The 17267-nt window shown below is 42.2% G+C and overlaps 1 protein-coding gene and 1 long non-coding RNA gene across 5 annotated transcripts in view; one reads left to right on the top strand and one right to left on the bottom strand.

The window, feature by feature from the left end:
* RMDN2 (regulator of microtubule dynamics 2) overlaps positions 1-2075 on the bottom strand; it is a 48459-nt gene extending 46384 nt beyond the window's left edge. For 2 of the 4 annotated variants that reach the window (XM_064648564.1, XM_064648567.1), the window contains exons 1-2: positions 1677-1763; positions 669-1135 (exon numbers count right to left, since the gene is read on the bottom strand). In XM_064648564.1, the coding sequence (XP_064504634.1) occupies positions 669-1123 (455 nt within the window). In that variant the 5' untranslated portion in view covers positions 1124-1135; positions 1677-1763. Of the gene's footprint in view, positions 1-668; positions 1136-1676; positions 1764-1959 lie in introns of those variants that run through there. The other 2 variants (XM_064648565.1, XM_064648566.1) reach the window with 2 other exon arrangements.
* Positions 2076-2212: 137 nt separating this feature from the next.
* On the top strand, positions 2213-6642 carry LOC135411240 (uncharacterized). Its single transcript, XR_010429059.1, has 2 exons — positions 2213-3738; positions 6018-6642. It is a non-coding gene; the product is annotated as an uncharacterized LOC135411240 (long non-coding RNA).
* Positions 6643-17267: the final 10625 nt, after the last annotated feature.

The following is a 17267-nucleotide window of genomic DNA, read 5'->3' as shown; positions in this document are numbered from 1 at the left end:
TTAACTGCAATGGGACTACAAGAAGGGGCTAAAACTAGGAACTTTCTACCTTACTGAGTCAGTATCCTAAATCACTCATGATTACTTTTTGAGCCACTAGAAAGGGTATACAATCACAAACATACATAAAAATATACATAAACATTGTCACTTGTATGTGTGTTGCATTGGGACATTGCCTTCATAGCAAGCAATACCTCTAGGCAGAACAATGCAATAACTCATTTGTGAGGCCCATAGAAAACAATTATCATGAAAAGCACAAGAGCATTCATACAGTTTGAACTAACTACAGCAAAGACAGAAGAGTACTTTCTTACTAGAGGCACTTTCAAAATTACACCATTATTCTGAACTTTGTCTCTCATTGCATAGCTATGTAGCAATACTGCATCAGATCATTACCAAACACATTCCTAAAAAAATCTGTATTATGCTTGGCATTAAGCCAACTTCCGCCACAGTGCAGGTTCAGAGATGGTCACCAAGAGTCTTCTCTGATCCAAAACCTGCTAATCTGAATTTCTGGGGTTTTTTTCCATTAAATATAGAGAAGTAAAAAATCTACATAAAACTTTAAAAGGGCTCCTGTTTACAATTTCACATAGGTATTGATACAATTTGCACTGCATGTGTACTGTTGTATATACAAATTATTATTAACTCACCCTCCTTCACTTTCCGCCTCCTCAGAGCTGGTAGTTTCTCTTGCACCAGAAGTTGTCTCAGCTTTTCTCCGCCTTGTTGCTCTGTGTGACGGGCTAACTCTCTGAACATCACCTTTCCCTTGAAGCTCATTTCGAACAAGCTCTTCAAGCTTTGGAATAGCTTCTTTCAGAAATTCCACCTCTCTCTTCAGTTCGTCCACACTTAGTAGCAGGCCATTCAATTTTTCTAATATCTGCAGTTGCCTCCCATGTAAAACCATCACCGCTCCTTGCTCATTAGGAGCCTCATTTTGCAAGCCCACAGAGTTAAGTCTGTTACCTATACCCTGGAACGCACGTACACGCACAGCTGCCCCACGTTTTCGGATCTTGCGGTACCAAACCACCACCAGGCTTAATCCAGCAGTCCCTGCCATTATACCCAGCAGGAGTCCTTTATTTTCGAAGGGAGACATTTCTGCACGCTCCTAAAATTACGAGACAACAATAACAGAGTTTAAGACGTTTTCCCTTACTCTACCCAAACGACTCGCTTTGCTTTGGCGTGTAAGGCTGGAACAGCAGGCGCCTGCCGCAGGCACAAAGTTACACCACAACTCTCGCAGGTTCTGCAAGAACCTTCTACAAGGCTCTGTGTATATCTCAGACAGCAAAACCAGGACGGAGGTGGGTTTGGGGTGTGAGGGGCGCCGGCACGCGCGCAGGACCGCAGCCTTCACTTCCAACCATCCCGGCACCCCGGGATTTGTTTGTTTCAATGCGAGAAACTCATATAATCGGATTTTCAGCCACTGCAGAGGCAGGAACCCAGCTGTCAGGCCGGAGCGCCGCCCGGAGGGGCGTCTCAGCGCCCCACTTCCCCCCAGCCCCAGCGCGCCGAGGGGCTGCCAGAGCCCCGCGGTCGCCGCCCCGCAGCCCGCTCCAGCCCCGGCCCCGGCCCTGGCCCCGGCAGCCCCAGCCCCGGCAGCGTCGGCCCCGAGCCCAGCCCGGCCCGCCCCTGGTACGTACGTACGGCCGGAACGGAACGGAGCAGTCCGGGAGCGGCGGCGCGTCCGGCCCGGGCGGCCCCGCAGCAATCCCGCCACGGCACAGGGGGCGGCGGCGGAGCCACCCCGGGGCGGCGATACCCGGATCGAGGGGGACGGGCCTCGGCCGCTCTGCTGCCCGGGCTGCCCGGGAGACGGGCCTGCCTCGTGGAGGAGGGATTCCCGCAGCGCTGGGAATCCCGGGAGACGCCCGGCTGCACCTGCCACACACATCGCTCGAATACGCTGTTCTAGGGCAAATGTACCTGTTCGTGTGTCTGTCCTCGGTCTGTGTTGGCTGCTTGATTTCGCCAATTTAACCTTTTGCTACTTCTAAGCTCCAGAGAAACTGTATTTTCACTCCATTAGTGGAGACCTGAAGCTTCAAAATCACAGCGAAACCCCGCCCAGTTGCCAGGAAGACGGGCAGTCCCGACACAAAAGCTTCATTGCGCTTTTAGCCATCTAAAGGCCCATCTAAAGATTTCACCGAAGCCCATTCTAGATTGCCCAAAGTCATGGAGGGACTCATGGAATGGTCGGAGTTGAAAGAGGACTATAAAGATCATCCAGTTCCAACCCCCCTGCTGTGGACAGGGACACCTTCAACTAGACCAGCCTGCTCAGAACCCTATCCAGCTTGGCCCTGAACACTTCCAGGGATGGGGTATCCACAACTTTCCAGTGCCTCACCACCCTCACAGTAAAGAATTTCTTCCTAATACCTAATCTAACTCTACTCCCTTTCAATTTGAACCCATTTGTTCTTGGCCTTTCACTACGTCTTGTAAATAGCCTTGCCCCATCTTTCCTGTAAGTTCCCTTCAGGTACTGGAAGGCCACAATTAAGTTACCCAAAAATCTTCTCTTTTCCAGGCTGAATAATCCCAATTCTCTCAGCCTTTCCTCCCAAGAGAGGTGCTCCATCCCTCTGATCAACTTGATGGCCCTCCTCTGGACTCCCTCCAACAGGTCCCTTATGTGCTGGGGACCCCAGAGCTGGATGCAGCACTCCAGGTGGGGTCTCAACAGAACAGAGTAGAGGGACAGAACTTGAGTTTAACAGTATTTCTTTCTGGATCTGCCTCCTATTTCTGTCCTTGAATGGAAGAAGGATCATCACAGCCAACCTGCTGTGACTATTTGTCTCCCTGAAGGCTTCTGGAGGGTGCTGACACATAACATCCCGCCACAACTGACAAGCATAAAACTCATGTTCTTATGTGTGAGGGCTTAAGGAAACCATTGTGGAAACCACTGTTTCTGTACAATGAAAGAAGTTGCTTTTCAACAGCTGGAATTATCCTCAGCCATATCAATCAAAGGAACATGATGTAGTTCTTAAAAAACATACTAGCGAGCTTTAAAAAGTAAACAAAGTGCTGTTAAAAACAAAAAAACTACCTAAATGAGGTACCAAGAACTCAAGAATTTTCAGTCTTAGTGCAAATTAGCAATTGCAAATCAGTCTAATGTCTATTTATCTTCAAACAAAGATTTAGTTTAAAGTAACTACAGCTCCTTACTCATTCTTCAGTAATAACCTGAGGATGAAACTAGCCTTACATAAGACCAAACTGCAATCTGAGAGAAAGGCAGAAATTTGTTAGAATGGAAAAATGAATACTCTTTAAGTATTCTACAGATTTCCTAGTTACAAAACAAAACCAACAACAACAGTATCATTTGTTCATGTTTGTAATTTGAGATTTTTAAACCAAGGATGAAAATACCTTCATTTTTATGGAAAGTTCACTAAACTCAAATTATTTTAACAAATTTCACTGTAAGTAATGGTTTTCAGTTACACAATCCATCAATGTTTTAAAATGTAACAAGACAACATGAATCTCCAGATGTTCAGGAATGGTAATTTAAACGTGTTGAATAACCTTTAATTTTTGTTTTCTTTTTTTTTTTCGGTATAATCTGCTAAAATCCTTCTATAAGCCAATTAAAACAGGAAAGGATTTTTAAAAGAGAATTAATCAAAGGGCAAACACAGCACAAAGCTGAAACAAAATACTATGGATGCAAATACCTAAGTGAGTATTTTCAGAGATTTTTCTAAGTGACTGTCGCAGGCTGCAGGCCTTAGACAAGGGGACCTGTTTTCAAAAGTAATGGCCCAGGAGAATTGCCATCTACAGCTGCTTGGATATGTAGCAAGTGTGAAAATCAAGTCCCCTGTCTGGTCCCAAAGTCCTTGTTTGCTTTTTACCCGTGGCCATTTTACCCAGGCAGAGCAGTCTGGAAGCACAGAAGTTATTGCATGTATGTAGTAACCTTCCAGAAGACAACAACTTTCCAACCTGAGGAACCAAACATGCATTTACCCAGATTTGACACAATTCAATTGGCCTGAATATGACATAAGTTCTAAAAAACTGAAATAAACTTTTTAGAAAAGTACTGTTCTTCTACACGCAGATTTTTCCTAGTTCAAAAGAAACTTGTACTTGAAGTCCTAAAAAACATGCAAGCCCAGACAACCATCTGTTATAAAATGGCCTGCCCCAAATATTTTTAATATATTTTCAGCCTGACTTCCTAAGAAGACAAAGCTTATGCCCCCAGGTTGTCCGTGTGCTGTTCTTCTGTCAAGCAACACCATGACACTTTCCCAACCCATTAGCTCCTGAACCTGGAATTAATTTCAGACAATTGTGACAGAAGAAAAATGTCCAGTTCATAGAATCATAGAATCATAGAATGGTTTGGGTTGGAAGGCACCTTAACGATCATCTAGTTCTAACCCCGCTGCCATGGGCAGGGACACCCTTCACTAGACCAGGTTGCTCAGGGCCCCATCCAACCTGGCTTCAAACACTTTCAGGGATGAGACATCCACACCGTCTCTGGGCACCCCGTTCCAGTGCCTCACCACCCTCACAGTAAAGAATTTCTTCTTAACTAATCTAACCTAAATCTCTCGTCTTTTAATCTAAAACCATTTCCCCTTGTCCTGTCACTAGTGAAAAGTCATTCTCCCTCTTTTTTATAGACTCTTTTAAGTATTGAAAGGCTGCTCCAAGTAGTTTCAAGAAGGCCAGCAGCTCTGGGGTGGTAAGACCCTGTGAACATCCTGCCTCCATCCACCCCTGGCCCCAGGCAGATGTACAGGCGTGACCTTACCACACCAGTGCTGCAACACAGACACACCTGCCTAGGACACCAGCCTTCTTACAGCATTATTTTTGTAAAACCAGGCCATGTTGTTTACTGGTCTTTTGGGAAATCTTGAACTTGGACAGTATTTTTGTGTCATGTTAGAAAAGTTAGCTTATTACTGAGCGATTATGTTCAATGGATCAGAGAACCATGACATCGTAAGTAATTGATTCATGCTGTTTTCAGACAAGGTATAGCTTAATTTACTGGTGGTTTCTTTTTTGTATGGGAGGCATTCGTATTTTACAATTGACATAAAATTCTTCAGCTGTAATTCTTCTGTACATTTATGGTATGCTGTTCTTTCTGAAATGCTCCTCCACCCCCTGCCCCCAACTAGAGATTAATCTGCTGCCTGTTACTAACACAAAAACCTTTAATGTATTAGTAACAGTTCATACTTATTACTTCAGTAGTTGTGTTGTAGGCATAAAGTCAAACATTGTTAATAAGTCACCAAACATTGTGAAAGCTTAAACACCTTTGACCAGACTTGCAACCAACCAGCCTGCCAGAAAACCTACTGTTCTATCAAGTTTTATTGAATTCTCCTGAGTTTTTTGCTATAAAAACAAAATCATATCTTACCTCAGAGGGAAGCATTCACTATCAGACTTGTCTATATTCTCTGCTGCTTTTGCCCTGAACAGTTGTCCAGTGCCCTTAATGAAAAATTAAACAATTGAAGTTTCAAGATGATGGGTAATAGCACACTGACCTTTTCTGTTTTCTTGAAATAAAGATATACTGCTTAGCACAGTTCCCAGGGGAGATGAGACTGCTGCTGCCTTTATGTCGCTGGGCATAAAAATCTAAGTGTACTTCCACATCCTCTCCAATATTTTTGGATTTTTGGCCAATCTCAGTCAAATTCTACAGAGAACTTCTGACAAATTTCTTTGAGTTAGTTGATCTTTTAAAGGAGAAAGCCCTGAATTAGTGCCACCACTATAGGAAAGATTGCTTATCCCTTGGTGCACAACTGAGAACCCACACAGGAGAAAAGCGTTTTGCAAGGACAGGAGCAGAGCTCACATTTTATTAGATGTGAGGGAATTGAACTCCAAGATATAACCTGATAGGAAACCTGGCTTCATTAGTTCAACTGCACTAATAAATAAACCATCTGTTTATTTATTTATTTTGTTGATAGGATCCAGTGCTGCAGTTTCAGCCAAGTACAAATGGTCACTGATGGCATGGCATTTCAAAAAGAAAAAAAAAGGGAAAAAAAAGGAAAAAAAAAGAGAAAAAGAAAAAACGTACACGCTGTTACTGCTTCTTTGCGTCTTCAGGAAACTCAAGGACATTATCAAACTATATTTATGCAAGCTGTGTTAGTTTTTTCAGGCCAAGGTACATGATTCAGTTTCCTTGATGTAAGAGATGAGAGCTGGCAGCCCAAAAGAGTTTGCATATGTTGTGTCGACGACAATAGAAATAAACAGTCGAGGCTATATCTGATGTAATTCCACAGCACTGTCTGATTTCTTCATAGAGAGAAATGGTCCTAGGAGTGCCTGGGTATACTCCAAAGAGGAAAAACATATGAATAGTTATAAAAACCAAAAAAATATGTGTGCATAAATGTATGTTTTACAGATATATTTTTATGTTCCTTGGGAGTCAAAACTCAAAAAGAGTCAAACTTTTTATGAATATATGTGTATGTACACACACATATTCTATGTCACCTGCTGTATTTGAATGAGAAGTGCCTTTTTTCAGCTTCCCTATCAATATGCTATTTCAGAGCATATTAAAGTATTTTAAAGAGCTTTACTGTTTCCAGTGTGCTCCTTCCTGAACTCCACAGATCAATCTCTCCAGTAAATATCAACTACTATATGGCCCTAGGATGTCTGCAATTTCACATTAAAAAACAATCATCATGCAGGTGATGTGGTCCGTTCTTCTATTATTTTTGCCCCTCTTCTGTACTACCACTTGTGAGCTTATAAAAAAATTACCCTTCTGCTTTTAAGTTTTCATCTAGTCCACTAAGGTTTTGCGAACATTAGCAAGCAGTGGGGACTGACAGGCTGTTGGCAAAACAGCTCGTGCTGATGTCATGCCATCCATGCTGTGTCCTGGGTGAACTTCTGGCTAGCTCCAAGCCGGATCACAGGGGCTGTGTGCCCATTTCTGGTTACAGTGCCTTGGGTGTGCTTCTGCAATGGATATTGCCAAAGTGCAACTCGTGTGCTCTGCGCCTGGTACATGGTGAAGCAAAGGTTGCCAAGAAATTTGCCTCCCAAGTGTACACCTAATCCAACCCAAATCATTATTTGATACATATATATTTACACTAGGAGGTTTTGATGAGAGTTACACAATCATTCAGGTAGGACAGAGCGAATACAGGGAGGGAGCTCACCTCCTCTTGGCAATTGCCGTGTGCTGGTAAAGGGGTTCCTCCTTCACTGTAGAATTGCTTTTGGACAATGACAATCAATAATTGCAGCTAAAAGTATGAGGAAAAGTGATGAAATTACTTTTAAGTTAAGGGGAAGCATAAACAAACTTTTAGTCACTTAGAAGATTTTTGCTGTATACAAGGAAGAGGAGTTCTTTTGCTATAGTCAAGATTTCTACTGTATTCAATGCACACACGCATACATATACACTCACACAAATATATTTATACACACAGCATTTTAGTTTTGCAGATTGTTTTAAGTCCTGTGATGTGCTTTTTCAGAAGGAGATGGATCTGTTAAAGTAAAATGTAAATGTACATTTTATTATTTTAATTGGTGTTTGCACTCAGTCCTGGTATTTAAGAAGCTTTTCCTCTGATTGTGAGCTTCAGATTCCTGAAGGTTAAAGAGTAAATAAACCAGGTGGCCTTTCTGAATTTGGGCGAGATGGGCTTACAAGCCCCTTGCTCATTCATAGTTCTAGTGCTGCTATCTTGTGGAAAAAGAGGCTGCAGCAACTACAACACTTGTAAAAGACGGTATTAAGATTCATTGTCAAGAATGGTAATTATGGTCTTTGAAATGTTTGCATATTTTTTTCTAATATAGAAAAACTGTGTTAGTGTGATTAATCCAGTGGGTTATATGGGGAATCATTATTCACTGGTCCAGATTGTGATTTGGGCTGTTTTGACTGCCCAGAATTTTGTAATTCATTTTTGCAGAAGATCCCTCCCAGTACATTCTGGCGTATAAGCACTACTCTTGTCTGTGAAAGCAGTGAAACTGTTTCTTCTATTGCCACTTCTTATAGACACTATTTAAAACTACTGCATGGTTACTCAATATGGAGTTTCAAAAATCCAAATCTAATAGACAGCTAGAAAAGCATCTCAGGCAACATTGCACTGTTACTCTGAAACAGGCAGATTTTTGACCAGAGTAGTTGTTTTCAAAGCATTTTCGCTGGCATGTGAAAATTCAGTCAAACTGAAATACCACTTATTTCTGAGAGCAATAGAGTAAGATTCCAGCTTTAAGAAGAAATTGCACCAACAACTGAAACATGTTTTTCTGTTTTCTTGGTTTGTTTTCCAATGCATATGCAAATACAGATTTGTATGTAAACAGGCACATAAAGTACTTGACACACTTCTATTACATATTGATATAATCCACTTTAGCACGTTACTAAGCAGCTTTTCAAGATCATCTGTGCTCATAAAGGAGGCGCTTTGTATTTTACCCAATAGTCTTCGATTGGGAAAGTGGGACTTTAGCAACAAAAACACCTAGAAAAGTCAAATACAGAAATGGAAGAGCTTGTCCCAGATTTGGCAAAATGAAAAGTTAATGTCAAATCAATTTGATTAAGTTGTGTTTATTTCAATGGGATTGTGTCTGTCACTTTGTAAATAGAATGGGAATGTAAAGGTTGGTTTGGTCTTATTTGGTCTTATTTCAAAGGCAAGAAAATAATTTCCAAAAGTATTGTGGCATATATGATATATACCAAAATATGGTATATCTTCCAGTTGCAAACCAATCCTTTTATACATTTCTATTTTATATTAAAAAAAATTAAATTTAAAATACCTATAAAGGTGTATATAGATCTTCATTCCTCACACAAGTCCTTCTGAGCAAAAAGTTTGAAATAAGTATAAAATCTAGCACCACACTGAACAATTCTGATACACATCAAGTTACTCTAAAGTGCCAACAGTGTGAGGCAACAAATGATGTAGGTAAGTTATCCATTTCACTATTTTGCATGAGATCGTGGTTCCAAAATGCAGAAAGAATGCTTAAAAAAGTGCTTATTTTTTAAAATTAGTGCAGTGTTCTCCCAAATGACCATGCAAGCAGAATTTGTAAATGTGTAGAATAAGAAATCTGTTTAATTTCAGGATACTTTCTACTCATTTGTGTTAGGCTTCAAACTAATGTTGGGCAATAACATTTAGATCTTCCTTGATATTTTTGTCGAAAACATCATCACGCCACTATGAAGTGTCATGATGCAGTTATGTCTCTGTGCCATGATGTTTGGAACTGCCGATGCAGGGCTTGCAAGTGGGAGTTTGGAGAGCAAGCAACCAGCAGCACCGGGCTGAGGAGCTCAGGGCACAAGTCAGGTACCGGCTGACTCCAAAGCAACCCACGATACAAATGCCTCCCTATAATCAGTGTTGGTCGGTTCCCTCAGTCCCCAACAGCAAAGCTTTTGCAGGGGTAGTTTGAGGCACACACGGCCCACGTGAATTCCCCGAGGCCACACACCGCCCTGGGGACAACACCTGTCTCACAGTCACACGGCACCCTGCCATTTGCCACTGTCTCTTCACCCCGAACTCTGCCAAGGCTAAAGGCGCAACAGCCCCCTCCTGCCAAGGGGTGCTGGCGCCGGAGCTCAGGACAGGGCTGCCGCGCACACGCGCTGGGGAGGCCGGGAGAAGGGGTACCCGTGCCCAAGCACGGCCCTGGCACAAAAGCTAATCGGTCCGTGCCAGCCATGGGCAGGCACAGCCTGGGAACCACAACTGCCACAGGAGCCGGGTCACACGACAGCCTTGCAATGAAGTGTGAGACGCAGCATCGCTGCCTGGTTTCAGGGCGGGTGTGACCCGTGTGAGAGCAGGGGCAGGAGATGGCAGGGACAGGAGCCACACCGCGTACTGTGCCGCGCACAGCGTGCGTGCTCCAAAGGCAGGAGGGGCGCGGAGCTCACCGTGTTCCCGAGTCTCTGCCCACACACCACAGGCTCTGGGAAACGCCCAACAGCCACGGGTTATTGTTCCGGAGGGATTTCCACCCCACCTCCGTCTCCCCTCGGCGCCCTCAGACGCGCCCGCACCTCAATGGCGCCACCGGGTGTCGCCCGAGCGCCACCGCCCCGCGGCCGCCGGGGACGGGTCTCCGCCCGGCGCTCCCTCTCTCCCGCGGCCCGGCGGCGGCGCCGGGAACGCGCCCGAAGGAAATGTCCTCGCGCGCTCCAGTCGCCGCTGTTCCTCTCTTGTCCGGGTGCTTCGCGGTGCATTTCTAGGGAGCAAATGGCACCGGCGTGCCATGGCTTCCTGCTGCCACCTAAAGCGGCACACTTACACCCTTCCTTGCGCTCAAGCCCGTGTTCATTAGGTCGCTCGACTCACTGACTTGGCTGAAAAAAACCCACTTTTTTTGTTGTTACTATTCGGCAAGGTTGGTGGGTTGAATCTACTCAAGGAAAAGCCCTCTGTGAGGAAAAAAAGCAGGAGGACTCGGCCAGGAGCTGAAGGAGAAAGGTGACTGATGTGGTTCATCTCATGGAGTGCACCACTAATTGCAATGGTTGTAGGAGAAAGGGTACAAGGTACAAATACGGAAAGACAACACCTTGTATCCTGTATCTGTACCAGAGGGAGAATAACAGATATCTCAGAACTAGTTGAAAGAGCAGCAGAGATCTTTGTGGTGGATGTTCTTGTTTCTAGTGTAGATATAAATTAGAGTAATTCTCATGGTGTGTTCTGTGTAAGCTGACCCTTGTTAAGAAAAATTCAGCTCAGTGTTATGTCCTTCAAGTCTTAAATAAAATAAAAAAAAAATCAAAGAAAAATGCAATAGAAGAGATGCTCAGAAGAGAAGTAGAATAATCACAATTAAAAACTGGAGGTAGAAGCAAAGAAGTAAGAAATAAAGGAAGATGAAGTAAGTTTCTGTAAAATTTTAAATGCCAAGAGAGCTTTTCTCTGCAACAAAGGTGGTCATGACCTGGATTCCTTCCTCCTGAATGTAAATTTGTAACCAGGTTACATAGGTACAGGTTTTCTGTAACTTCTGTGGAGAGAAAGGCCCCTTAAAAGGGGAAAAAATCTTCAAGCTGGATATCAGTAGTTGTCCAACTGCTTCAGGCTATAGAACTGCAGAGTCTTGGTCTTATGTGCCTGGCAGGTATACTGACCTCTGCCACTTGCAAGACATCTTTGTCATGGAAATTATTTGAACAGATATTGGAATGCATTATATGGGAGGCGAGCTCATGTGATCTTCATTATCTCTTTGGTCTTTAAAAGGGTGGCTTTATTTTCAACCTTTGGCAAGATGTCCTGCAACCTATTTTGAACTGAAACAGGAAGATGAGCAGAATATCACGAAGCTGTGGTGACTTCCCTGCTTATCTTGGCTGCCTTCTCCTCAGGAGTTGTACTGAACACCAGACTCGTGCAGCAAACAAGCTTGGCCAGTATTTATAAATAAACACGCATTTCTTGGTGCATTTTTTCTTATCTGCATCTTTTTTTTTTTAAATACTTTAATCGCCCTGAGGCAATGGCAGTCTTTATCTGTGATAAATTCAAAGAATATTGACCAGGACTCTGACTCTAAAAAGAAGCAGAACTTTTTATCAGATGACTACAGTGCTGCACAAAAACCCTTTGAAGTCCCTGGCAAGGTACATGCACTGATTTGCGATCACACTAGAGTGAAGACGCATACATAATTCTGGAGGGAATATCCAACATTTCGGACATGCATTTGTGATTGGGTTGTGGCAGCCAGGACTGCAGGGCCTGCAGGGCCAGGTCTCCCAAGGCCCTACACCTTCCCTGTGTGAGGCTCTCTAGGCCATTTTGTCTTTCTCATTTTGAGCAGCAGTAGCAACACAGAGCAGAGATGGCTGGAAATTTCTCACAGCAAATTCTCCATTGGGAAAAAAAGCTTTCAAAACTGTAATTGGCAGGTTTCTGAGCAGCACATTGGCTGTGACAGAAGCCAGGCAGGATGGCAAGCTGCCTGCTTCCCTTGCAGGCTTACTTGGCTTTCTCTATCGACAGTTCACATGCTTTCTGGGCTTCCTGACAGCTGAATAGGGAGGATACCATGGGTCAGGGAGCCTGTGATCCTGAGGGAAGGGGGCAGGCTTAAGCCCACATTTCCATTCTAATCTCACTTTGGATGGACAGTCTTTTCTAGAAATATGGGATAGAAATTCTGGTTCTCCAGGGCTTCAATGAAGAACAGTCAATCTCTTATTTCAGAGATCCTCAGGCAATGCCAACAGCAGAAAGAGCATCCATCCTTCTCCAACCTAGACTCAGAGGCAGGGATAAGGTGCTTTAAAGAAAAAGAGGCATCCTCTCTTCCCTTTTTGAGATGCAGTGGCAGAAGGGACCCATCAGCTTTTAATTGCTCCATCAGCTACATGGGACTGTTGTCGCCATGCTTTTCCATTCTTGGCACATAACACTTTCTGTGGGGATACAGTTAATGGACATTTAACCTGGGAATGAGGGGAAGAAACACAGAGGATGATTCATAGTTTTCAATTACTGTTCTCAGGCTGAGAAAGGCAGTAGTGCATTTTAGCTGCTAGCTCAGCGATGCTTACATCCTGTTTGAAACTCTCCTAGGCATCTACAGGCTATTTAAGCAAGCAGTGAAATGCTCATCAACTATTTGGCATGAATACTTTTAGGCTTCTGTCTGTTAGTGGCTGTTCTTCAATATAGCTCTGAGTATGTATATATCCTTTACAATAAATGCAACACAACAGATTAGCCAGGCAACACAGGGGTGATTCTGCTTCTCTTCAGTGTAGGATAGAAACTGGTCTACAGGGAATTTAACTTCAGCACAGGAACACCCTGTCTCACGTAGCCTTCAGAACAGCTCAAATCCTGAAGTCTTTATTTAGGCCCTGATTAAACAAACTGCACAAGCATAAATCAAACTAACATCATGGCTTTGCTGAATTTATGTCCCAAGTCTTACTCCAGTAAACTAGTTAAACTGGGCTGCAGCTCTCAATTTGCTGTTTCAAATCAGACTCCTTACACCTGTGAACAAAGGCTATTATCACTTTCTCTTCTCATAATTCTGAGTTCAGTTTTCCACAGTCATCTGTAATTTATTTTCCCAGTTAGAGGTATTTGTAGAAAAAAATAAAGCAGCAGAGCCTTGTAAGACATCTGATCAAAAGGCAGAATTAAACTTGTCACAACTAAGTGATTTGCCATAAAATAGTGAAAAATACATTAATATTTCACTAGTTCCATTTTAGGTTGTGAGAAGAGAGGTGAATATTTTTTAAATGTGCCTTCTGTACACAGTACCAGAAGGTTATACTTGTATTTTCTTCTTTATAAGCAAGTCCAAGCTCTTGGCTAAAGTCCAGTGGACATTTTTCTTTGTCCATTAAGGCAATCTCCTACACAGTTTACCAGGGGAGGATGAAATTCCTCAAGCTGTGTTATAAACATTTATCACTGAAATCACTCTCCTAGTAACAAGAACAGCAGACAAAATTCAAGACAGTGCTACATTGAGTGTGCTTTACAGATGGAGACTATAGAACCAGGAGTGAAATAGTAAAGCCAAAGACCAAATAAGCCACTGTGAAAAGATTAAACAAGACAATTTTCCATCACAGAGAGTTTTGAGGTTCAGTGAAAGTAGGAAAACCTGATTCTGTCACTCCAAACAAAAGACAGAGTAATATTTAGACACCAAATGAAAGAGTCTGAGAAAGGATCTTTTTCACTCTTTTGAGAAGTCTTGGTTCTTCCCTGAAGCAGTTCTTTGCAGAGATAACCTACAAGTACTTCAAAGCCATGTAGCCTGTATTTTCTTCACTGGATAAACTTTTTGAGAGCTCTAAGGAATCTCCCTGTTGTTCCTCTGCTTTCTATCACTCAAGTTCATTCCTCTTGAATAAAATCTCTAGAGATGATAGTTGAAATCAGGGCCCTGTTGAGACCATGGCCCACAGTGGGCAGCACTGATTTTAATTTGGCCTGTAGTTCAGCATGGAACTGAGAATGGGCAGCACTGACAGCAGTGCCTGAAGGCTGCTGGTCAGGGAGGCTCTTATCAGTTCACCTTCCTGTCCTCCTTTTCAGCTGCAATTTACTCCCTTCTCTGCCAGTCTCCCTAATTAGTGCAGAGGATTTGTTTGTGTATAGCCCTAATAAATCGTAATCACCTTCAATATAGCACTTCCCCAGACTATGACCTTTTGCTCTCCAACCATGTCCTGTGCCAAGTACTGGGTGGGAGGATTGGGCAAGGATTTCCTATGTACTGCCATCACCAGCAACAGGGAATCCAGACTTCCCTTCCTCATTTAGCCCAGTGCTAAGGGCTACCACCATTAATGAATTATTTCCTTTATGAAAGCATTTCACAAAATTAAACAGGGATAAAGACAGAAAGCAATCAAAAACCTGAACAAATTACTGCAGAACTTCTAAAGCATTTTAAAAGAGAATGAAAACTTCTTAGGGGTTGTGTTTTTGTGACAAAAACTATGCAATTCCATGAAAGCCATAGTGTTCTAGAAAAATAATAATTTATAGATGACTCCAGAAAGGTTTCTTAAAATGGCAAGATGGCAAGAGGCTGATGAGGTGGGATTTTCTGGACATACTGTGAGCATATCAATACCAGCCTCTCTACCTCTGCAGGCTGCATCTGGTTTTCAAAGAGTTACATTTTCTGCAGAATTGCTGGCAGTTTTCTGATATGTGTATCTAGTGAATCTGGGAGCCCCATCAGGCTGTAACTTATGCAGAAGGCTGCACTGAGTCCTGGCAAGCTCAGGCCTCCAGAATTTAACAATGTAATAGAAGGAAACATGCCAAACCATCTACCTGAACTGCTATTCCCTCAACACATTCCTCTGTGGTGTTTCTTGGCTGGCTGCTTCATCCCTCAGCTCTAGAACTGAAAAAAACCTGGTGCTTGAACTTATATTTCTCATAGTCCTTTACATAGCCTATGCAGCAAAAATACCCCAGAATCCTATTAAAGTTTCATTTTCCAAAGGAAAAAAGCCTCTGAAAAATAATTGTCTTTTCCTAATACCATTAGTTATTTTTAGTTAATACTGAAGAGCGGCAGATGGGTGCTCATGAATTTAGATAAAAATATGTGAAAATCAGAAGCGCATCTTTAGGTATTTAGGTTTCCAATTTTTGTTTTGAGGAGGATGTTGCAAAATTAAGACTTTGAATAGCAATCATAATTAGAAAAAGGTTTTTAGACTAATACTACAAATCTAACCTACAAATATATCCTGTTTTGTCATAACCACACATAATTCTTTCTTCACTGTGGATGGGTCAAAATCACATCAACTGCAACAGTCCCATCTTCTTGGTGTGAAACTATGGTCCTAAAGAAGCAGAGAAGCTTAGCACAGGAAAAGATCCAACATACAACTAGTAAAGTATTATAGAAGTTATTTAATTTGTGTTTTCATAGTTTATGCATATAGATGATTACAATCCCTGCTACAGAAAGTAGAGAGGTTTCTGTGTTTGCCTGCTCACTGTGTCACAAGAACACAGTCTGGGTGAGTTGGGAAATGAAAGTCAGCCATGTCAGCCAATGGGAAAAAGCAGGGCAGATATCCTGATAAGTTATCAAGTATTTCAGGTTCAAAGTGTACGGAATTTTTGCACATTTGTAATTTTTCTGGTGACTACCATAAACATTGGTTTGTTGGAAGGTTGTTTCCAACAGCAGTAATGTTTAGCGGGAATATTTCTTGGCTATATGCTAGCTATATACTGAACAGGAAGTTTCCACAGGGTAGCAGTCACAACACAATGGTTGGTGTGCACAACATGCTGCTGTACCTATTCCACACAACATATAAACATCAGCTCAGCAAGGAAAGACAGGAATTTGGAAGTAGTTTTGCCTTATATATTTGTGGGCTCTATCTGTTTGTGTTGATGAGACAAACTAAAGCAAGGATTCCTATTACTGTTCAACTAATGATTGCACTGGTAACTTCTACTATCCCACAGATTTATAAGATAGTCTCACATATATAAAATTCAAGCTCTGTTGTTCTTGTCCATAAAGTAGTTCCTTTCACATGTCCTGTGTCCAAATGACAGTAGTATGTCATAACATTTGAGTCATAATTCCCTATATTTCATTGTGCAATTGGATGTAATGGAATCGTTGGAATCATGTTGGAATGAAAGGAGTCCCTTCACTGCCTTCAACAAGCCTAGGATCAGACTCTGGCTTGCTTAGCACATTATTTTGGGAAATCATTGACTCTCCTAGACTTCACTCTCTCTTCCTTTTGGAAAGCTTATTAATTTATAGGTCTTTAGAATCTCTACTATTATCTTAGGAGAGATTTTTGGGTTTTTTGTTTGTTTCTTTTAGATCTTGGCATTGGAATATGGGTTGTTCATAGACTAAGATGACCCTCATGTTTATAGACCTCTTGAGAAAATGGAATCACAAGTCTTCAATAAAATCTAATCAGCATTTTAAATTACTCACAGATATAAGAGTTTAACTAAACACAGAAAATACCCTGATGTTCCACCCCACAGGGTCTTATCGCGGTCAACTTGGCTTCTGTACTACAAAAACATCCTCAGTTCTTCAAATATGCCAATAAACTTTGCCTGAGAGGCAGAGTTCAGCAAATAAAGCCCTCCCCTCATGCTCCATCACCAATGTTTGCTTGTTAGACTTTGGATGAAAGAGTCAAAAATTTCTCCACTGAACCAAAAAGCTGCTGGAGGAGTTTAAACTGCTGTAAGCATGGGAAAGCAGAGCAGTTGAAACCATAAAGATAGGATTTGGGACAAGGTGATGTCACAGCCTAGCATCCAACAGGAATACATTCACACTTCAGAATCCTTCTAGCAGCCAAGAAGTTCTGCACTAACATGGATGTCACTGGGGAGTTTTTTAATAATCTTGCTACACAGAGCCAAACAGGTCTTCAGAGAGCTGTGGGAGAAGTGGAATATGCATATCTGGGAACTAAACCAAACCAATACTGATACTTTAATCATACGAGGTTTTCACTTGCTATCACATATAAAGGAGATTTTACAGTGGTTTAATTATTTTTAAAAGTTCACATTGATTCTCCAGACAGTTGTATTATATATGGATACATACAGAATAAAAAAAGCTTCACTGATGGATATCAGATGATAGTATCAATAGCCAGAATAAAAGAA

Source organism: Pseudopipra pipra, chromosome 3 (genome assembly GCF_036250125.1).
Source record: "Pseudopipra pipra isolate bDixPip1 chromosome 3, bDixPip1.hap1, whole genome shotgun sequence".
Lineage (NCBI taxonomy): Eukaryota > Metazoa > Chordata > Aves > Passeriformes > Pipridae > Pseudopipra > Pseudopipra pipra.
Note: the sequence above shows the minus strand (reverse complement) of the source record. Positions and strands in the feature narration are given on the sequence as shown.